The sequence below is a fragment of the Marmota marmota genome, unplaced genomic scaffold (genome assembly GCF_001458135.2).
Source record: "Marmota marmota marmota unplaced genomic scaffold, marMar, whole genome shotgun sequence".
Taxonomy (NCBI): domain Eukaryota; kingdom Metazoa; phylum Chordata; class Mammalia; order Rodentia; family Sciuridae; genus Marmota; species Marmota marmota.
Window position 1 is genome coordinate 9,907,589 of NW_026000005.1, and position 23,488 is coordinate 9,931,076.

The 23,488-nt window shown below is 31.7% G+C and overlaps 1 protein-coding gene across 1 annotated transcript in view; it reads left to right on the forward strand.

The window, feature by feature from the left end:
* Positions 1-6,829: 6,829 nt before the first annotated feature.
* Col3a1 (collagen type III alpha 1 chain) overlaps positions 6,830-23,488 on the forward strand; it is a 38,023-nt gene continuing 21,364 nt past the window's right edge. The window contains exons 1-11 of the mRNA XM_015481141.2: positions 6,830-7,034; positions 16,871-17,067; positions 17,308-17,358; positions 17,729-17,839; positions 18,623-18,700; positions 20,450-20,503; positions 20,960-21,013; positions 21,731-21,784; positions 22,398-22,451; positions 22,598-22,651; positions 23,277-23,330. Of these exons, the coding sequence (XP_015336627.1) occupies positions 6,953-7,034; positions 16,871-17,067; positions 17,308-17,358; positions 17,729-17,839; positions 18,623-18,700; positions 20,450-20,503; positions 20,960-21,013; positions 21,731-21,784; positions 22,398-22,451; positions 22,598-22,651; positions 23,277-23,330 (843 nt within the window). The 5' untranslated portion in view covers positions 6,830-6,952. The remainder of the gene's footprint in view (positions 7,035-16,870; positions 17,068-17,307; positions 17,359-17,728; positions 17,840-18,622; positions 18,701-20,449; positions 20,504-20,959; positions 21,014-21,730; positions 21,785-22,397; positions 22,452-22,597; positions 22,652-23,276; positions 23,331-23,488) is intronic.

Consider the following 23,488-nt stretch of genomic DNA (forward strand, 5'->3'; position numbering starts at 1 on the left):
AAATCAAGCAACAAAACAAAGCTTTAGACAATTGTCTTACATTATGTGAGGGGTGTCTGTATTTGTGGGAGGGTAAGGACATTTCAGTTTTGACTTATTTTGTATCAATTTTCTATTTTCAACAATATTAACTAAGCAAGGAAATTGACTCCAGGGCAGTGCAAACAATTTGAATTAAAAGTGTAAGAATTCCTCTTTGAAGCATGTTATTCTCATGATATACCATTATATACCATTTTATAAAATTTTACCTGCAAAATAAATTAAGGTAATGATGCATTTTAGTTCAATTTTTAATTCATCTTTAAATTAGCTTCTGACTGTTCTGTAATACCATCCTTGGTGAATTATCTGTGTTTCTTTCCATTTTACAAATTGAATGCAGTTTTAGTGGTCTCTTACTTGTGATACTGTGATCAACAGAGTTGGACTATTTTCCATTTGTTTGCTAATGTTCCATTGTTTATTTTTTCTATTTTAGAAATAAATTTATAACATCTGGTAGTTTTAAAAATTCATTAGAAATCCAAAGATTTCCTATGCTTAAATGAGTGATCTTCCTTTTTCTTACTGATGGAAATACTGGGAATAATTACCTTACTGAAAATTACAAAAATTTTAAAGGATACAAATAAAATAGATCACTTTACATGTGTTTTGCTGAATTAAGTGTTTTATATTTTAAACCACATGCCATTTGATATTTTTAAATTGCCTATTATATGCCAGTCCATGTAATAGGTACTGTGGTTTAAAAATGTCAGTAAAGACCAATCTTGCCCTGTTTTCAGTAGATTTCAGTCTAGTGATGGAGATGGAAAACTAAATTGAAAGAAACTAAGAGCCACAGGAAAGGTAAGCGAGATTTATTTCAATATAGATAATCAGAAATACTTTACAGATCAGGTGATTTGGGAGCAGAGCTTTGAAAATAGAGTATGATTTGAACCATAGAAATAATGAAGGATCATTTGAGACAGAAAGGAGAAGTCAAAGCATGAAAATTTCATTAATATAGATTGGGCATTGGAAGAACAGTGCCATTAGATTCATTAAGAAGACATTGCCTGAATCAGAATGAATTGTACATAGGGGATTACCTAAAACTGTGTTTAATTTCTTGTTGAGACGGGACTGGGAAATGAAAAGAATAGCTATAGCTAAACATGAAAGAATAGAGTAATATTAATTTATTAAGTATATTCATCCAAATATTAGCACCTTGAATAATCAAGGTACAATAATTTTTATGTGGAGACTTTCTACTTGGATTATTTCAATTTCATTAGTCAGATATTTTGACTGAATCATTTCATGAAATATATCTAATATCTATAAAAAAAAGAGTTTAGGCTAGAGATTGATTCAAGATCTTGATCCCATGATTTTTATAGAAATAATTATAGTATTAAACATCAAAATATTTAAGATATTTCTATTCCAGTCCAGTCATTTGTTTTTATGTTTACGTGACTATACATACCAGGAATTGTGCCTACTGCTCTGCATGACTTTAAAAAGCGGGTAGGGGTAGGAAATAAGAAAGGTCTATAAGCAGGAATAAAATGAGTACACAAATAAAAATACATACAAAGCAGAGATAACAAACTGAGCATTGTCACATGAAAGGTAAGACTCCAGAGAGCAATGTCAATGTCCTTGACACCAAAGAAAGACATTTGAATCAGCCTCTTTCCTCCAAGAGTTTAATGTTGGCATTACACGATAGGCCAATAACATGCACAAATATAGAGCTTCTTTAAAAATTATTTAACATAGAGACAAAAATGAAGTCTGCATACAATTAAGCAGGATGTTGTTTACATGGACAATAATACTAACTTGAAGAAGGCTAACTGTGGAAAATAATAACATGATAAGTTAAATATGAAAAGTTCACATTTACTTCCATTTATTTCTGAAGAGGCAGGCTGAGAAGGCTTTTACTTTTTGTGTTCTTAAGAATTGCTTGTTTTAAAAGACCCTCAACATGGGACCCCATTGAGTATCTGAATATAAAGAACATTGATAGGAATTAAAATCAGTTTCTATTTAAAAGCATGCAAATTCAGAAAGTTTAGCAGTGACCTATCTCATTCTTCTATCAGAAGATCCTGATTGGGCCTTCTTTTTATCTTCACCCAGAATTGGCTACATTTGAAAAGCTATTGCAGCTGTGTTGGATACTGCTGAAAATTCCAAAGTCTGACTCACATGACAAATTATATTTGATAGAGAGTCTAGTGGGATTTGCAGAGTGGAACTTCGATCTCAATAATAATTAAGTTAACTGAAGACCCTACAGGGAACTCCTGAACTCCTACAAGATGCTGCATCCCAGCCTCACTCACTCTTGCAAAATTTATAAAGTAATCACACCATTCAAAGATGAGTCATTGTGTTAAGTGGAAAGATGTATTTTAATTTTCTATGAATTTTCAAATTAAAACAATAATGATGATGGCAAAGCTACCAATGAAACACAAGTATATGAAGACTTCATTCAGGAAAAAACATGCATGTCAGAAAGCTTCACAAATAAAATAATTCAAAATGCCTATCAGTTTTCATTTCAATGATCAAAAGTCTAAAAATTAAATAACAGTTTTCTATCCATATAAGAGGAAACTCAGACGTTTATCCACTTCTGTGAAGAAAGATTAACAAAACAAATATAATTACACTGCAAGCATTTAAGGCTATTCCTGAAAATTTTGTTTGCTCAATTTTTGTCAATCTTTAAAATATTTATATGTATATTTATTTATATTATAGCATATAAACACACACACATACACCAACACATATAAACACATATGCAAACTCTTTCAATTTCCTAAGATTGTTCTTCATCACTGAGTATACATTCATGAGCATTTACTTAAGACTACTTAAATTTTACTTAAATATAGTATTGACAATTATTAAAGATAAACAATAAGACAGAAATCAGGAAAATAGTGATCTTTTAAAAATTGATCATTAACTCTATAGTTTCTATCCACCCTTTTACAATGCCCTGTTAGGAAAAAAAATACTAAATTATGTGCCCAATTTTTAAATTGCATAAAGAATATCATTACCTGATCAGTGACTAATCCAAGTGGAAAATATTGTAAAAAAAAAAAAGGTTTTGGAAAGTGTGCTATTTAATTCCAATTCCAATGAGTAATTTTGAGTCTCATAACCTCTTTGAACTTTCTATTCAATGTTGGGGTAATATTCAGCTGTCAACTACAAAGATAGAAACACAGAGTCTTAGGTTTAACAACCTAAAGACCAGATTGGAATAGAGATAGTAAGCATTTCCAAACAGATTGCTTTGTGGCACACAATTTTATAGAAAGTCAAGGAAATGCGTGTCTTGTACAAAAGTGAAATTTCTAGGGTAAAAAGAAGTGATTATTAATATAATTATATAAGAACAAAAATAATGGAAAAATGAACTTTATCCTGGGTACTGAGGAAAATACAGAGAAGGGTCTTGAAGATTTGGTCATAGTAATCACTCAAATACTCAATGGTCATGTCCCACAAATTCTTGTTGTCTGTCCCAAAGTCATTTTCACTTAATTAGAAATATCTATGGCTATATATGTTCAAGTCCCTCAACCACAGCATGATTTTTTTTCACTCATATATCTGGCTTCACTTTGCACATACTAGTGTATGTTTAAAATGTTTGTTTAAATTATTTTAAAATGAATACAGCTCTTCACTGGGCAAGGTGGTGCTTGCCTGAAATCCCACCCACTGGGGAGACTGAAGTAGGAAGGTCACAAGTTCCAGGCCTGCTTGGGCAACTTAGGGAGACCATGTCTCAAAATGAAAAATGAAAAGGGTTGGGGATGCAGCTCATTGTTAAAACGCCCCTGAATTCAATCTCCAGCACAGCAAACAAAAGGAATAGAGCTCTCCAAATATGGTTCCACCCATGAAGATTCAACTCCCTAGGAATAACAAAAAAAAAAAAAAGTTTTGCACTATATCCTATGATTGTATTGGTAATTATGCTAATCTAGTCTGTAATCATACTATGAATTTATGTATTTTGAAATGAATATAATCACAGGAACATTTTAAAGGACAGTACAGTTACATGAAATATAGGAAATGTCCATAAAAATAAAGCATCTCCTTAGCTTAGGGAAAAAAAGAAAAACAGACATAAAGCAGGCCAACCAAGGAGGAAACTTCTGCTTCATGTGTTTTTCATAGTGGAGATAATTGATTTTCTTATTGCTATTGTAGAGAGCACTGCTGACATTCACTGGCCTACTGAGTTCATCACAGCTGTGCTAATGCAGCTCTCCCAAACTCCACTTTCCACTGAGCTGGAAGACTTGAATTTTTGGTTGATAATCTGCCACACCCTTACTGTGCCTCATCATTTCAGCCACTCTCTTTGTTGAAAAGAGAGCTAGATAAAGCAGTGCTTTAGTTGGTGTAGCTATTTAGATTTGTGTTAAACTTTCAGATGCAACCAAGAGATCAAAATGACATGTTTATGAATCCTGGTTAACAGTAGTAAAGTCAAGGAGGTATAGAAAAAATATCTGTCTAGATTACATCAGCTGCTGGGTTGTGAAATAGGAATCACCAATGTTCCACCCAGTTGTAACACCGATTCAGATCCACACCCATCAAACACTGTATTAAGAAACACTTTGACAGAGGAGAAGGAATAGAATCTGGGATGCAGAATACCAAGGGTCCCTATGTAGGACATTTAAATATGCTCAAAGTAGTAAAGAATGATAAATCAGAAAATCTGTAGAATGATTTCTCTAGCTCCCCACTACAAACCTTAACAATACAACAATGCTTCCATCTGCAAAATATCAGCTAACTTTCCTTAATGAGCACATCAATCAGGAATTTTACTTGTATATATAAAGCTTTTAGTTAAATGGCTAGACAAAGGAAGACATTTGGGAAAAACTAAACATGGAATAGTAAGTTTACATGACATACCTGCAATAAAGTATAAAAGGTATATTTTTTTAAAATGGCATTTATGATTTTTCACACTGGAAAATAATTCTAATGAAGAAATTCAATAAAGTTTAATTTTCATTGACCATCTAACCAAAAAAGAAAAATATCTTTAATATAGATCTATGACTTTTTTATGCAGATAGCAGACTCCATAAGAAAAAGTAATCACATTTCTGAATTTGAACACAAGAGAAATTTATCAAAGTATCGGATGAAGATGATTGGATGATGCTTATGACAGTCTTTTCTCCCAATATCTCTACCATGATCCAGTAAAAAAGTTTTCAATAGTTACTGTATTTCCCCTCAAGCAGCAACCCTCTAATTCAAAAACAGAATATGCACAAGAGTTTGGTCTTGTTCTAGATATCTCCATGTAGATGATGTCATCTACATTGGCATATCTTGGTTTGTGCTCCCCATGACAAAAATACAAGGAAGCAAGTGTACTGTTGCCCATGCTTATAAAATTTATGGTGTCTGTATGTGTCTGTGTGTATATTAAAAATTGAGTAAATATCAAGTACCATGAATTAGGAGAAAGAGATGAAAAGAGATTTAAAAGACATGGTTTCCCTAAGGAAGAAATTTTTGAGCTGGGTCACTGTGAATTGACTTCCCTGAGTTGGTGTAAGATAGGAAGAATTTCATGTGCTCATGCATGGATGTGGGCATGGTTAAGTTAACATGAAAATTAAATGCAGATGACTTTGATGAGAGTTGAAATGCCCAGTATAGATTACAGAGATGAATTAAGGAATAATGGACTGAGTATTATGGTGTCAATAAATATCTTGATTATTTAGAAATATCTTAATACTGTAAACAAGCATATCTTTTCCTTCAGAAATTTATCAAAGATCTATAAATGGTGTTTACCCATCTTTAAAGTACGTTTCAGAAATTTCTCCTTAGGCAGATTCAGAAATATATTAAAAAATCTATGTTATTAGGACCTGGAAAGTATACATATAATAATCTAAATCTAGAAATATATATATATATATATATATATATATATATATATATATATATACTAAACTTTATACCAATGCAGGCAAAATGAGAATTTTTTCTTGTACTCTTACTATTCCATGTGATAAACTCTTTCTTTTTTAGTTTTTTAGAAAGTCAAGACATGAAAAGTCTGAATTTTTCTCAAGAAAAATTTGTCTAGCTTTCCCCAAACAGCATATAAATTGGAAATCTCACAAAAAAGCACTCAGACTTGCTAAAGAAATTTGTGAGAACTAGAAACTGCTGTAGATTAGTATCTAACTGTTAGGATTCCCTTCAAACATAGTTCAGATACTTAGTCCTTTGACAGGGTGGGTGGATGAGTGAAAAAAGAAAACAGATGCATTTCTTCTAGCTAATCTCCTACAGTTCCCTATTTAAATTGAGTTAGGGTAGATTCTGGCAAAATCTCAATATCAAAATCTTCTAGGAAGATAAAGTTTGCAAAATTATTCATGCCTGAGAATGTTTCAGGCAATTTCTCAAAATTTTGCAGTTGTTAATGTTAAAAGGAGGAATAAACATACAGTGAGAATTCTCATACTATAAACACAAAGCAAAGCATTTCCATATATGTTCATAAGTTCACAAACGTGTATGTAAGGCTAAAGTATGTAACATACATAATCAGATGCACACAAGCTCCAGATGTGCTATTTTTCTAACTCTGTGGGTTCTGTCCTCTATAAGAGAAAAAGAAATATTAATCATTTCTTTTACTGCTAAGGGGATGGGTGCTGCTCTCATATTTCAGAAAGGGGCTGGAAAGTGAGGGAAGCCAAACTTTTTCCTATTTAAGGCCAGAGCAAAGGAATCTCAGTGGCTGAGTTTTATGACGGGCCTGGTGCTGAAGGGCAGGGAACAACTGATGGTGCTACTTTGAACTGCTTTTCTTTTCTCCTTTTTGCACAAAGAGTCTCATGTCTGATATTTAGACATGATGAGCTTTGTGCAAAAGGGAACCTGGTTACTTCTCGCTCTGCTTCATCCCACTGTTATTTTGGCGCAACAGAGTTCGGGTGAGTAGGTATTGATTCCAAGGAACTTTCTGAGGTTTTCGTCTTTATTTCTTACAAAGAAGTATAAAGGGGAAAATCAGCCTCCTGAAAGATTTCTCTATGAACTCTCAATTGTTACATGTTAATCTGAGCATAATTTTGCTTTTTACATTTGTTCAAAAGAATAACATCTTGTTTGTATTTAGAAGTTCTCTATGCATAAAATAAAGATTTTCTTGTACTAACTTGTTTTCATGTTTAAGGTACTGGAAACTTTTAAAAATAGTTTTAAAAGGCTTTCCTCCTGGACTGTTAATGGCTTGGAATGCTTCCCTCTGCAGTCTGGAAGTTATTGGTTTCTTGTAATAATTTTATGTTCTCCTTTGTATGCTGGATTCTTTGTAAGGATTGAATGTTGAGTATTGTTTCCTCAATAAGATAAGACCCTTTAAAAATAGCATGCATTAAGACTAGTCTAAAGGAAGTTATTATGAATCATTAAAATAGTTTAATATATTTCTGTAAAGTGGTAACAACAGAATATCTGTCAATGTTCCTTAAATGGGTTCAGAGAGGTAAAAAGTTTCAATGTTCCTGATTTTATTGTTTCAAGTACTTGAGTAGTTGATCAATCCATATCTTCTAATAGTTTATGGTTACAGATCTAGTATTTCCTGCATGTTCTGTATTTTGGCTGCACTTATATTAATGAAGAGAATACTTTAAAAAGTGTTTTCCACAGGAATGTTTTGACTTTTCTACAAAGTAAAGACATTAAAGTTTGCCTTCAAAAAACGGATTGACTATATTTTTCCAATATTTGCATATAGAAAGTTTATATGTTTAAAACACTCATTATTTATGTGAAATGTTTTTTGTAAATTTGTATGTTCCTTATAGCCATGAAAATACTGAACCAATTAACTGAAATAACCACTTCAATATTAAACTTAAAGATAACTAGACAAAATCATTAGTTAACAAATTTTCTTTACATATAAACATGTTTATTTTTTAAGTTTATTTTTTAATCTATAGTTTTTGCGATTACTGTATAAGAAAAATTGTTTTTTATTTGTGATATCAAATATGTTTAGTATCTTCAAAATTATATACGCAAATGTGGGTGGAGGGAAATACCCAATGACAGTTCATTAGTTATATATCATCCATGGCCACAGAAGAAGAGGAACACCCATATTCCTTGTTCCTTAGCCCCTCTCTCCCTTCCTTTTCCCTCCTCCTTGTCTCTCCACCCCTTTTGGCTCCTTAAGACATCCTCTGCCTTTTCCTTCCTCACTCATCACCCCACCCCCATCCTAGGCACAGCCCATCTCTCTTCATTGTTGCCTTCCCTTCCTCTCTCACTCCCTCCCTATCCCCATGAAAGCACCTCTTCCTCCATCTCTTCTCTCCCCTTGTCTCCTCATCCTTTCTCTCAAGCACTCCATTTTCCTTCCTTTCCTATCATTTCTCCCTTTCCCTTCCTATTCTGTCCCTCCTAGAAGATTCTACAAGTCTCAGTCCTCCCCTACGATAAGAAATAATTAATAGACCCCACCCCAATAAAGATTTTCACCTATTTTCTAAAGTTATTAATTTCTACTGATTTCTGGAGGAAACATCACAGAGTTCTCGCTCACTGACAAGACTACAAACTTGGGTTTGAGTTCAAAAGATCAGTTAACTATTTGTAATTACCTAGTGATTATAAGAGCTATGAGATATAAGCACTATGATGTTTTCTTCTGAACTTTAGGAAGAAAAGGAGTGCTTGATACGTACATTGTCTTCACATCACATAATTTCTTTTTGTTCACCTCTTTACATTTGTGTGCTCTTAAAAGAAGATGGGAGGGACTTTGTTTAACTTCATTGTTTGTGTCATGAAAAAAAGTTTAGATGCTTTAAGACACTGTGACTTATGTTTCTTATAAGCTTTATAAGAAAAACCTGCTTATGGATAAGCTTTGGGGAGGTTACAGGAGGTGGCTGAATACATAGCACACTGGGAGTACCCTGTAGCGCTGGGGTGGGGGTGTCTTGCAAATGCCCAGCTACACCAGGAACAGCACAGCGCTGAAGCGCATGAACTGTGGCCTACTCTGAGGTTTTTGGAGCATTAAAAAAAAAAAAAAAAAAAAAAATGTCTTCACAAAGTATTTTGGTATTTTTACAAATTTGTGAAAGATTTATTTTATACATGTGCTTTATTCCAGCAATGGAAAAACGTGATCTGTTTTATATTTCCTGTGGTTTATAAACATGCCAAGCTTTAGGTGCAAACACGCGCCATCTAGCGGCTGATGGAGACACCACTTACATAACCAAAATCAGTGTATAGGGAACTCAGCATTTTATAGTGAGATTTGAAAATATCATATGTGTGAATTTTAAGTATTAAACATTCTTTCTTAAATATATGAAATGTTACCAATCAAATATAGCCAAATACACACAAACAATGGTGACAATATTTAAAGATATTGGAAATAAAATTTGTGGACCATTTCCACATTTTTACATTTGACTTTTTAAAAATATTTTTTCATTTTCAGAGACTCTGATGTAACCCTTTCTTGACATAAGTATTTTACTCACTGCTTATTAGATATGTAGATAGATGTAGAGATAAATATTACTCATTAATACTGTTTCATTCAGGCAGGGACAGAAACAGTTGTAATCCAGTGTGTTCTTTGAATTGTTAAATTTTCTACAGTAATAATTTGACTAAAAGGAGTTGTGGACCTTTGTATGTTTATATATTTCAAAAGTAGAGATTCAGTTTCTCATTTCACATCATGATAATCTATTTTCCATTATGCTTAAAGAAAAAAATTGTAACTGATCAGTTACCATTCAAGTTTTCTGACTTGTGCTGTCCCTATTATTAAACATACTTAACTAATGAAAGACAGAGTAGCATTAATTTACAAGAAACAATTGTACCTTAAAAGAACCTCTTCTTTTACATAAATGTTCTCAAATCTGTGTCACTCATCTCACATGGGTCTAGTACTTTAGTTGAGTTCATGAAATTAGATAATGACAGAGTTAAGACTAGAACCAAAATCCTGTTAAGCTTGAAGGACACAAAGCATAAATTTAAAATACCTGAACTCTCTTATTTTTGTAATTGTTTTCACTGAAGAGAGATACCAAAAAATAGTACATGGTCCTAAAAAATAGTTGAGCTAGTATATTTATAAAGGTGAAAAGGGATAGGTACTTGTATGTTTAGTGTTTAACTTTGAACTGGTAAAACTGCTTTTGTTTTTTAAAGAAGAGACTCAGAGTTTATGCTTTAACCAGAAAATACCATGGTCCTGTGAAAAATGTACATTAGTAGTAAATAAAGAATTATTGAAAGAAAATTTTTGTGGGTTTTGCTCATGATACCTTGCATTTCTTTACTCCTTCCAGAATACTCAACATCAGATAATCTGAAGGCCTGTATGTAAATAGGTATCTTTGCTTCAATTCGAAACATATAAAAGATCAAAGCCTCTCCATCGATGCAGAGAAAGAAGGAAAAACTGAGAGAATAAAATGCCTTTTAACTTATTCAGATTCCTGGGTTGATGTCTTATTCATAGATTTATTTTTAAAATTTTCAACTATTCTCTGTGATTTTACCAGAATTATAGTTGAGACTAAAAGATAGTTCCTCATGAAAGCCACTATTCCACACCTACAGAGTCTTATGCCAAGTCTTGAGCTGTCACTCAGAAGAGAGTACCATCTATCAAAACTCCACGATTTCCATTGTGGATGTTGTTGCTTTTGTGCAGAGTTCCAAAGATTATGTAGCCAGTTCTTTCATTTTGTAACATCAAGTGATATCACCACCTTGAAGTGATTAAAGTGGATTGCTTATGAGCTAAAGCTTTAAAGATGAAAGATGTTATTACTTTTGCTAGACAAGGGGAACATTTGTAAAGTTTCCAGGTCTACAATAAGTTTCTGGAAACATCTCAGTGAATTGTTTTCTATAAAACAGTTTCCCTAGCGACTTTTCTTTTTAGCTCAGTCCCATCATTTGCCACACTCAGAAAACTAAGTTGCATGGTATTTTTAAAAGTCCAGAATTTTCAACAGGGAAACTTTGCCTGTTTCATGTCAAGATGACAATGGAAAAAGTGAGTTCACTTTTCTTACACAAATCATTTGTGAACAGCAATTCAGAGAGTTATATTAACCACTAGAATTTCTGTCTGTGCCTAATGAAAACATAGCAGAAGTGGATTCCTTTCAGATTAGCTAATAAAAGCCTTGTTTTTTTTCCATGACTGAGGTCAAACACTGCCATTTACATGCAACCTTAATGAACAAAAAAGAAAAGTTCAAAGAGGACAAAAAGCTACCAAAAATAAAGGATCCAGAAATCCCTAAAAGTTAAATTTTCCTTGAAAACTAACATTGAGAAATTACTGCTTTGGAAAATGGTATGTGTTTTTCTGAAACTCTTTCCATCCCCCTAATGGTATTTGGTTGTGGAGGATTACAAACAGATACTACAGTTCTTAAATAAATTAAAATCATAGAAACATTCTTTGGAGTTGTATGGTATGTTTTTAATGTCAGAGTATCATTCAGAGGAGAATTGTGATGAAGGTATATGTTCATTAACATGAACCACTTAGTAACTATATTTTCTGAAAATCAGCATCTTAGTAAGACATCCTGAATGTTTTTTCACTGGATGCAGAAACTTTGTCTATTTGTTATAGTTGTAATTGGAATCCTCCTTCTCTGTATGTAGTAAAATGGATGCTGTGCTTCTAAATCACATGTTGATCCTGTTGGTGGTCTGGATGCCATCAGGGTGGCCTTGGAGATATAACTTTTTTTCATAAGGTCAAGAGAAATAAACAATAGAATTTAACTCCAGATGCTTGTTTTGAGACCAGAGAGAAAAGACATTATTCAGAGAAATATTACTTCTCAAAAAATCTGCTTTTTAGACTCTTATTTTAACCTTGCAGGATTTATAAACCACATGGGACAGAGTTTTGAAGCTTTCCTATGTAATCCTACCCAGTCTTTGAAAGCAGAAAGGGAATAGAATGCAATGGCTCAGAGTATTGAATGTAAGAGAAAGCCTTCCTAGATTAAAATTGTAGCTTTACCCTTGATGATGTAACCTTGGAGAAATTACTTACCATTTGTTTCAGCTTCTTCATCTGAAAAGTCAGGGTTATTGCAGGACTCATCTCATAGGGACTTGAGAGGATTAAGTCAAATGGATGTAAACCACTCAGAACAGTGCTTACAACATAGGAGATATTATAATATTCTGTCTGGTAATCCCAGTAGTAGTACTTGCAAGTAAAATGGTCTAAGAAAGAAATTACTTAGTGACTTAGTGGTAAGAAAGGTCAAATGTAAAATTTTTGTTATCAAAGTATAATTTAATTTTATATCAAAGTATAATTTAATTTGTCAACTGTAACAGAATAAATAGTATATTCTTCAATGCTTTCATATTTGACATTAAAATATATTACAGAGACAATTGCTGATGGTTAGATATAAGATACTTTTAGATTTCTACTATCCATTTTTACTTTAGGCAGAATAAAAAAATAATCAACATAAGAAAATTTTATTAGAAACACAAAATTATGTATCTATAAAGAATAAAGGAAACACCCAGAAATTATGATTCATAAAGTTTTGTTTCTTTTTTAAATTCTGATGGTGATAGAATAAGCAAAGTCTACCTTGCCCATGAAAAATATAATTTTTAGATTGAAATTATCCATCTATATCATCTACATATTTTTTCTTCAGAATTTTTCTGTTAACTCATCTAACATATATGAATATAATATGTAAAATAAATATGTAAGCAGCAAAATAATTTCATAAAAATGTATATTTTCCAAACACTTGTGACATAATTTTAAAGAGAAATCAAACTTATTTCATTTAGAAACTATATGAACTCCAAACACTCACATTTATAAAATATTCAAAAGTAATGGGAAAAAAATGTTATGGTAATTTACATATCACATCTGTAATTTTTAGTTTTCCAGATTGCAGAGTACCTTTTCCCAGATGAGAATTCATTAAGAAGAGGAAAAACTGTCACTCATTGCTCAAATTAAATTACCTATTTGTTAAGAAGCTTCATGGAATATTATTTTTACTTCAAAATGGTATTGAGATAAGCATACGTTGCATTATATTTTAGTTCAGTTATAAGATTATTTCAAGTTAACATGATTTAATATTAGAAAAATGGAAACAAAAAAGTTGGAGGTTTAAGTCTATTGAAATACATAAAATTAAGTTATTGACTTTATGTTTCTCTAAAGTTCCCAAACAGTGCTAGGAAAACAAAGAAGGTTAGAGTGATTTAAGGTTAGAGTGAATCATTTTGTCTTATAATATAGATCTCTCAGTAAGGAGATGATTTAGTATAGTGCATTGCTTGTGCAATTGCAGGTAAATTTATTTCAGAAACTTACTTTTGAATAAGAAATAGAAATATCAAGTGACATGAGAGGTGGAGTTTTAAATTGCCAAATGGAACAGGAAGACTATTGTTAAACAACAACATTAAAGGAAGTAATTGTAAAATCTGTTACCTTGTCCAGTAATAAAAATTAGAATGTTTACATTTTATTCAATATTTTTTTAATAAAACATTCAACGTATCTTTTATCAAAGTTACTCTGACAATAACTAAGAAAATGAGATGACTTACTTCTGAATCTTATTTTCTATTCTATTTTTGAATAGTGTTAATAGCTACCAAAAGCATTTTATTCCACTTGGAGACAAAACATTCTTTTTCTTGGCTTTTCTATGATTTTTCCATGTACTGAGGGCCTAAGACATCTGTATAAGAGGTTGAGCTTTTGGTACTGTGTATTACTAACCATATATAGTCAGGCACAGAAATGACAAATTAGAAAAAGCTGTGCAATTCTGAAAAGAAAGATGGCTCTCCTAAAGGCAATTTCTTGAAAGGTTTTAAGCAGAAACTTGTGGTTGAACATCAGCCCTTTCTCTGTTTCTCCATTAACTTTTCAGTGGAAATGAAATGTTATGGTAGCAAGCAAGACTATATTAATTTTTATGTTATTTTTTAAGCATGCCAAATTTATTTTTTTACTTAGAACAACATGACTTTATAAAACAAAACAAAGCATACACACATCATGTTAATTGTCATGAGCAGATCAAAAGAAAATAAACAGAGTTGATTTCCTAGAAGTTGAGAATAGAATGGTGGTTGCCAGAGGCTGGGAGAGGGACAGGGGCCCAAGGGGAGGTGGTGAGGGGGAGATGAAGAAATGTTGACCGACCCATGGGTACTAAGCTACAGTTTAATGAAATAGTGTGTCTATGGATAACAACAGTGCACTGTAAATTTTTAAAGAACTAGAAAGAATTTTAGAAGTTTTCACCATAAACAAATGATAAATGTTTGAGGTAATAAATATACTTAATTTAAATTAATAATAAAATAATGCATACATGTATCAGAACATGAGATAGTATAATTTCATGTTTTATCAATCTAAAATGAATTTGAAAATATGTTAAAAGAAGAAAACAGTAAAAGTACTCTAAGATGATATTTATATGAGGTTTAAATTTGGAAACAAGAAGCAAAATAATAATTTTTATTTATATAACACTTGTGTTTAACCTAATTATAACAAATACATTTAAATTTTTAGTCAATATTTGTCTCTTTTATTTAATAGTTTTCAGAACAAACAGAATATGCTATATTTCTACCAATATGAAAACACCCTCAATGACACATAAACACAGAAGGATGCAAACATTAGATAAAATATGATTTATGCTGACTTCAAGACAAATTAAGAACAAAGGAAGAGAAGCTACTTAAAATATTAGTTGTTTAAACCTCTTTATCTGTTATCTTCATGTGGCTTTAATATGCCATGGGTATTCCATAGCTATTTTGTATAACCCACTTACTATATTAAATGTAGCAAGATATTTCTGATCAAGAGAGAAAGAGCTGAAAGAATCCTAAGCACAATCTAGTAGTATTTGAAGGGTCTGGGTGTGGCATGAAATTTGGTTTTCATTGGAAAAATCTTGAGCTGAAAATAATCTGAAGGAACATTTTATATACAGTTGATGCACAGGTTTTAAAACCATCCACTTTAAGAAAAGGAAACCAATACAAAGATGGAAGAATGTACTTTTAAATCTTTTATCTCAAAACTTTCAGATATTTTTTCTGCAAACCAATGGACTTAGTTCTTAAAGATGTCAGTTCTGCATAGAAAATAAATGAATAGAATGCCTAGCCCATCTTATGTTATCATTGTTCGTAAAATGAAAAAGATTATTGGGCTTCTTTTAAATGTTTTCCACAATATCATCCAATAGTCTTACTTTCCATCGTGGTAATAAGCATTTTGGCACTCAGCTTTTACAATCACTAAGAATAAAGAAATGTTTCTTTAAAAGCTTAGATACACCTTTCCCATGTTCTCATGTATCTGTTTTAAACATGGAAAAGGAATTGGAGTAACTTTTCTAAATAGATCCTTTCTTCCTATTTAAAATTTCAATAAAACCACCATGTTGTTTTTTCTTTTCTTTTCTTTCTTTTTTTTTTCTTTTTCATTTATGAACTCTAGCCCACTCTGGGAAGTTGTAACACAAAATAAGAATGGGTTTTTAAACTTCTAGAATTGACCAAGAACTTTCCAGGTGTTTCACAACTGTGTATCTAACTGTGACTAACTTTGTTTCTGCACAAATGTGTGGAAATGAGAAATAGAAGCAATAATAAATAAATTATATTTATTCAATTATTGGCAAACTATCATAGTAATCTTCAAGAAATAAAGTTTGTATTTAACCACAATCCACAGATAATGCTTCAAGAATTGAGACCAGGTTTAATTTTGACAGTTTCTAAGCTGATTCATTGTTAATAGCAACTGAATCCAGGATCTTGCATATAATTAGGAATTGAGACTAAAATTTTGGTTGAGACAAATTCTTTACCATTTTAAGCCACAAATACACATGGTCATGATTCATACTTTTTCCTTTTATTTCTACTTATTCCTTGCCAATATTTATTGTAAGAACATATCTCTCTTTCCCTCTCTTTCACTCCTCCTCCCTTCCTCTCTTCTCTCTCTCTCCCCCTCCTCTGCCATCACCACCACCACCTCTTTCTTTTGTGAATTGAAGACTTCTTTACATTCATATGGAGTATACAACATATTGCCATATAATATTGACCTACTAATGACAAACAGAGCTACCAGTGACATACAGTGCATATAAGTTTTGTGAACGTCTTTCAGGAAATTTTGAAAGAGTTTTATACTGCTAAGATTAACTCATCTTTCCTATGAATTTCTCAACTAAGTTAATAAAATATAGAAGTTCTTTGAGTTGGTAACAAAATCATCTTCTTAATTTAATGCTCCCATCTACTGTTAAACCCAAGAATAGCAATTTGGATAGAAAGCTTATTTTCAATTGAACAATTAATGAATAAATAAATGTTTAAATGCTTGAAAGATATCCATGGAAAACATTTAAAAGAAGCCCAATAATCTTTTTCATTTTAGTATAAATGAAATTAAAATTTCTGTTATTTTAAAATTGACTATTTTAAGGAAAATTTCCTTTGTTGTGTCAATTTATGTTAATTAGCAGATTTGGTGTTTTAAGCAATCTCTCCTAGTCTTAGCAAATGATGTAGGAAAGATATGATTTTCTAATGAAAGGGAGAATACATTTGTTCCAAACTATCTCTACTTTGGGTGTTGTCAATAGTCGTGACTGCATAACAAAAATAACATTGTACCCGGTAATTTACTCTCTACCTTTAGAGGATGGCTGCACCTATCTCGGTCAGACCTATGCAGCTCGAGATGTCTGGAAGCCGGAACCATGCCAAGTATGTGTCTGTGACGCAGGATTAGTTCTCTGCGATGACATACTATGTGATGAGGAAGGTTTAGACTGCCCCAACCCAGAAATCCCATTTGGAGAATGTTGTGCAATTTGTCCACCGAGTCCAAGACCTGTGAGTACCAAGAAATTTTTGTACATCTTCAAGATTCTGGTTAAAATACATGAATAGCTTCTACATAAGAGCTTCAAAAGAAATTTAAGTTGTGTCTGTCCAATAGTCATTCCAGTATTATAAGTAAATGACAATTTAAAGCATTTAACATGGTTTAACAAACAAACATGTAAATTGTGATGTAGTTCTTGGAAACTTTTTTCTATGTCTTGTTAAATCTGTATCTTTTCCATTTACTAGACTACAGGTCCTTCTGTTGGTCAAGGACGTCAAGGCCCCAAAGGAGATCGAGTAAGTAAACATTCTTCAGGGGAATAAATTCATGTTATGATAATTCTTTTCCATGTCCTTTTCAGATTTGAACTTTAATTAGTCAGACATTTTTCTTTAGTATTCCATATCTAAATAATGAGATCAAATGACAAACTAAAAATTCATAATTACTCATGTCAATATTCATATTGCCAAAAGTTCATATAATGTCTTTATCATTATAATCAAATTATTCACAAATTTTGCATAAAAAGGCATTTATTCATTAGAAAAGATATCACTTGCACTGATTCCTAATACCATAAAGCAGAGAAGCAAAAATATGATAATGATTCTTAATCACAGGATGTTTCACTCTTTTGATTACTTTTATCCTTAATTTTTTTAGGGCCCTCCTGGTATTCCTGGGAGAAATGGTGACCCTGGTATCCCAGGGCAACCAGGTTCCCCTGGTTCTCCTGGCTCCCCTGGAATCTGTGAACCATGTCCTGGTGGTCAGGTAATGAATTATAGGACTAAAGATTCTCCTTAAAACAGAACCTAGATTAGGAAAAATTAGAAAATCTTTATGTTTAGGAAAAATTAGAAAATCTTTATGAGTTTTAAAAAGAGTTTTCCAAAAAGCAATTCAGCAAGAAGCAAATAATATTGTCTAACTTATTCTTATCCTGGTAACCAAATAGAATCTATCTCTAGACCTGGAACAAAAATTAAAATAAGTTTCAAAAAATTCAATAAGTATATGATCATTTCTAATATTAGTATTTTTCCCCCCTGTAACAATGCTTAATTTGGGATACAACTATTAGGCGTATTTAACCATAAATCCAGAGATATAAATTTTATTTGTTTCATTAACTGTTTAGAAAAGTAATTTGACTTAACCAGTTTCCAGTACAAAATGAGAAGTTTGGATTTTATAATCTTAAGATTCTTTAAACTTCAAGTCTATGATTCTACGTAATGCTATAGATATTGCTTAGTAATAATGGTTTGAATGAGAGTATTTAAGATCAAATTTGGGCATTAACATTGAATCTGTATTTAACAATTTAGTTGAAATATTCATGCATTATACAAGCAAGTGTTTTGTAGTATGTCTAATATCTAAAGTTACAGAGAAACAGGACAAACAAGATAATTAGTATATACCACCTCTGTTGGCATGCAGAAGCCTTCTACCAGTGAAGAGTAGCTGTTGCCTGAACTTCTTCAAAGTGCTTTTGAAAATAACTGTGATCTATTTGTTAAAGTGAGCATGTTTCTCTAATCTCCGCTGCAGAACTATTCTCCCCAGTATGACTCTTATGACGTCAAGGCTGGAGGTTTAGGAGCAGGAGCTGGCTTTCCTGGTCCAGCTGTAAGTATAAATATTTTTCAGCATTTTAGAGTATTGTTTAACCTTCCAGTTTCTTAAATTTCAAATAATGTTCTAAAAATCTGGTATTTTTGTGAACTTTTACAAAATAGCTTATCCTATATTAAGGTTGTGAAAGAAGATGTTACATTATCTTGTTTCTTCTCTCAGTTTTTCCTCATATCTTTTCCTGACAGGCCTGTAATTCCACTTCCTATATGACCACCTGAATGGGTAGGGGGTTCACCTGCTTACATGCTTCATGCTTGGGGCTCACACATTTTCTAATTTTTAATCAAATATTGTCACATTTTGCTTCCACTTTTCATCTTTCTCACCCAAATTTTCAGTCTTATTTTTATATCTTTCATTCATTAAAGATTACTTTCTAGATAATAGTCCAAGTAACGACTGTTCAATATCTCAATCTGCCTTGCCTCCAATTCTCAAAATCAAATAGAAATGTTTCCAGAATTCATTGATTCTTTATACTCTACCTTAAATAATAATTATGTATGTGTACCTGAAGGACTTTTTCCAAGTAAACAACTTAGAGTTTTAATAGAAGAAAACAGCAAAAATCTTTGAAACCTGGGCACCCATACACGATAACATACATGGAAACCCACAAAAATGACCTTTGTTTAGAATAGACTTTCAGGATGATCAGTAATAGAGAAGGTTATGATTATCATTGCAAGTATCTACCACAGGAGAGTAAATGGAATATGGCACTGAATTCTCTGGGATTGTAGAGGACTGCTGTCCAAATCACTGGACCTCATATCATGACTTCCAAAACAAGAAAACACAAACTTTTTACTGATCCAAATGGCCTTTTTTCAAAAACGCCCTTTTAGTGGGTAGAAAGTAAGTTGCAAAAAGAATTTTTTACAAATCCGTAAAGTTTTAAGGGCTGTGACTTTTTTGTATTTTTCAAAGCCACAAGGAGAATTTATGTGACATTGCATCTTAGCTAAATTTGCATTATGAATCCTATTATTTTAATTGGACCTATAAATTTAAATAAAACTACCACTTATGGACACTCCAGAAAAATGATTACAAGAAAAATCTTAATTGAAAACTGTTGTTTTATAAATTTATTATCATTATTTAGAAACAGCATACTACAGAACTGGTTTTTTAGTTTAGCTTTTATTTCTGAATGATGATAATCCATTTGTTTTAATTTTACAAATTATTATTTTACCATGTGTGATGATTCTCATATGCACATCTAAATCTCCATATCAATGCAACTCTGTGATATCTATACCAATAGATACTTATGAGGTTTGAGGTTGATTTACATTATTATTTTAGAAACTCAGATCATAGTATCAGATAAATGTTTTCCCACACTGAGTTTGGCTACTAGATAAGAAATTGCATCCTCATTGATGCAGTGTCAATCAAACACTGCAGGGATTCTCATAGCATTTTGTACTCATTTTTCTAGCTTTTGAATTCCCTTCTTTAAAGATAAAATTTAACATTTTATAAGATTTATTAATAATTTTATGGGTTCTGGGATAATTTCATCTGCAGTAATGTTTTCTTTTTAAGATCTTCATTGAATATCTCATACATGTATCTATATCAGTGAAGAGTTAACATATAATGAGATACAGTTGTTTGCATTTTAAAAAAAATACCAGCATTCTATCTAAATAGTCATGTCTCTGAAGAACATGTACAGTGTACTTCATACTAATTTACTTTATATTTACATTCAAATTTATATTCCAGGGTCCTCCAGGCCCTCCTGGCCCCCCCGGTACATCTGGTCATCCTGGTTCCCCTGTAAGTATGGCACTAGGGCTTTCTGCTTCATGGATGTACAAATTAATGTAGAATCTGCTATCATTTAGTTATTTTAGCATGCTCAATCCCAATTAAAGGGAGTTTCAACCAATAAACTGACTATTTTTTTAAGTGATAGAATTCCAGATTTAATTCCTTTACACAAATAGTTACTAGCTATTAAAAACTTGGTAAAATTAAATCACATGTTTTATTGTCTATAATATGACTTTGAGTTTAAAACAATTCAGTTTCAATGGAATGATATGAATGGAATGGAATATATTATCTTTATATTCTAGTCTGAAAATAAAAGTTTGGTTTCAGTACTTATAAACTGGAATAAACTTGTTGACTGCATTCACAAATCCAGATTTCCTACTATCTTCAAAATGCAAATTGCTAATATGAAGATTTTGTTACTTTAAAAATATTTACTTATTAATTATTCACCAGGGTTCGCCAGGATACCAAGGTCCCCCCGGTGAACCAGGGCAAGCTGGTCCTGCAGTAAGTAACAACTAAAACTATATTTAATAAATTGACAACACAAGGTAGACAACCAATTTCTATACGTAAAGTCTCTTCGTTTTCTAAAATAGCCATACACCTCTATAGAGTGAAGATTACATTTATGTTTAAGTTTTACACAATAAATAACATTTTTATGGTATTTGAATTGGTTTCAAAAAGTTTAGGGATTCTTTGGTTAATTATCAAAATTGTCCACTTCATAGAGTAAATCTCTTAAATACAGATTTCATTTCTTGTAACGACTCAGTTCACCGATATATCTACTCTATTGGTATGCATGTACATATACATATTTATATAATAGGAATTGGCATAAAGAGTCTTCCAGAGGATATAGTATGTAAATAAACAAGAAGTGGAGCTATCTTAATATTTCAAAATATTTAGAAATATCTGCATATTTAGATATATTCATTATCTCAACAAATGTAAAAGAACATTTGAATATACAAATACATGCACATAGCATAAAATATAGATACAGGGGACTTAATTTTCATTAAAATAAATTTAATTAAAAGTAAAAAATTGTATAGAATAGATGTATAATACTAGCTCAGTAAGTATAAGTTTCATGATGAGAATCATTGAAAGGATTTTCAAAATGGTAGTCCCTTCTTGGAGGCACATAATGGGTTATAATAAACTGTAACAGAAAAGTTTATAAATATGTTTTTTATTTTCTTATTTTAGGGCCCTCCAGGACCTCCTGGTGCTATAGGTCCATCTGGTCCTGCTGGAAAAGATGTAAGTTTTTAAGGACTGGATGAGGATACAGCAAAATTCTATTTAGAGTATTCTAAACAGCATATGCCATATAGCAGACTCTCAGAGGGAATAACATTATTTAAAAAATGTATGTCTTAACAACATTTTAGCTCATAAGGGGTTGAGAATTTATACTATATTTACATAGCTATATATACCATTTGTTGAATTCTAAACTAATAGAACTCCAAATGTACTTCCTAACTATAAAGACTCATCCAGTGAATATATCATTTAAATGAAGGAGGTGTGATTTTCTTATGTGTGCCTCTTGTCATGAAAAAAATTGATAACAGTATTTTATTAGCTTTAAGATTCATCGATACCTTAATACAATGCCATTCTTTCTTCTAATTTCCAATGATAAATTCTTCTCACTAGGTTGAGGCAGGGGCATATCTCAGTGATGAGAGGCACCTGTATCATCTCTTTATAAGTTTATATCAGGGTAGGAGAAGTTCTCCTCAATCCTTATACTAATAAACAACTCTGTGAGTTTTAGTGAGTTCTTCATGCAAATTAATCAGACCACTTGTTGTTTACAGTGTATTTTCTCATACAGGACTCTCATGTACTCTATTTCTCCATCTAGGGAGAGTCAGGAAGACCCGGACGACCCGGAGAGCGAGGATTGCCTGGACCTCCCGTAAGTCTGATAAATTAATCATAATTAGCTTAGCTTGAAAATTATTACATGGCTAAATTGAATTAATAAAAAATAGAAAGCATTTTGCTACTTAGCTGATTCTATTTGAAGGTTTGTTGATATTTTTTCTCATGTGCTACTTCTAGGGTGTGAAAGGCCCAGCTGGCATGCCTGGATTCCCTGGTATGAAAGGACACAGAGTAAGTAGAATTTCTATATTACCTATGGGGTGCTCCGTTTGGTTGTGTTTACTTACTTGCCTAACCAATTTTAGTGGACAATTCATTTTTTACCAAAAGTAGTTGATTCTGACAATTAGGTGATTTGATGTTTGTAAAATACTAACAAACTTATTTGTTAATCAAACTAAGAATTTTATGCAAATGATTGAGTTGATTGGAAGTGCATGGAAAGGCTTGGTTAAGAATAATTTACTTTTCTTATTATAACTGTCATAAAAAATTGAAGATATATTATTATTTAGTCAATATAAATTGAATTGGGCCTTTATCCTATGAATGCATTAGATAGATTCAACCAAGTCTAAAATTCTATGAACTAATGGGAATAAAATCAACACTAGTGTTTCAGTCTATAGTAAAGTCAACATTCTAAAATCAGATGAAATGGTACTTTCTAGTTTCATTTTTTTTTTTTTGCTGTAAAATGAAATATCTTCAACCCATTTAAAATTTTATATTATTTAAATTAATGTTGTAAAGAGTGCTATGTAGTAAAAGCTAATAATACAAATTTAATGTAAAGTTTATCAATCATTCTGGATTGCAAATAAGTTTAATATGTTTATTTTTATATATTTCATAGGGCTTTGATGGACGAAATGGAGAAAAGGGTGAAACAGGTGCTCCTGGGTTAAAGGTAAACTATTTCCATATGATCATTTTCATCTGATCAAATCCTATTTTTATAAGTAAATCAATTTAAATTTTAAAGCAATTATATTGTGGAGCTTAATTTTTTTCTGAAATTTATCAGAATTTTACATGTTAGGAGCTGAATAATAGTGACTATTTGAG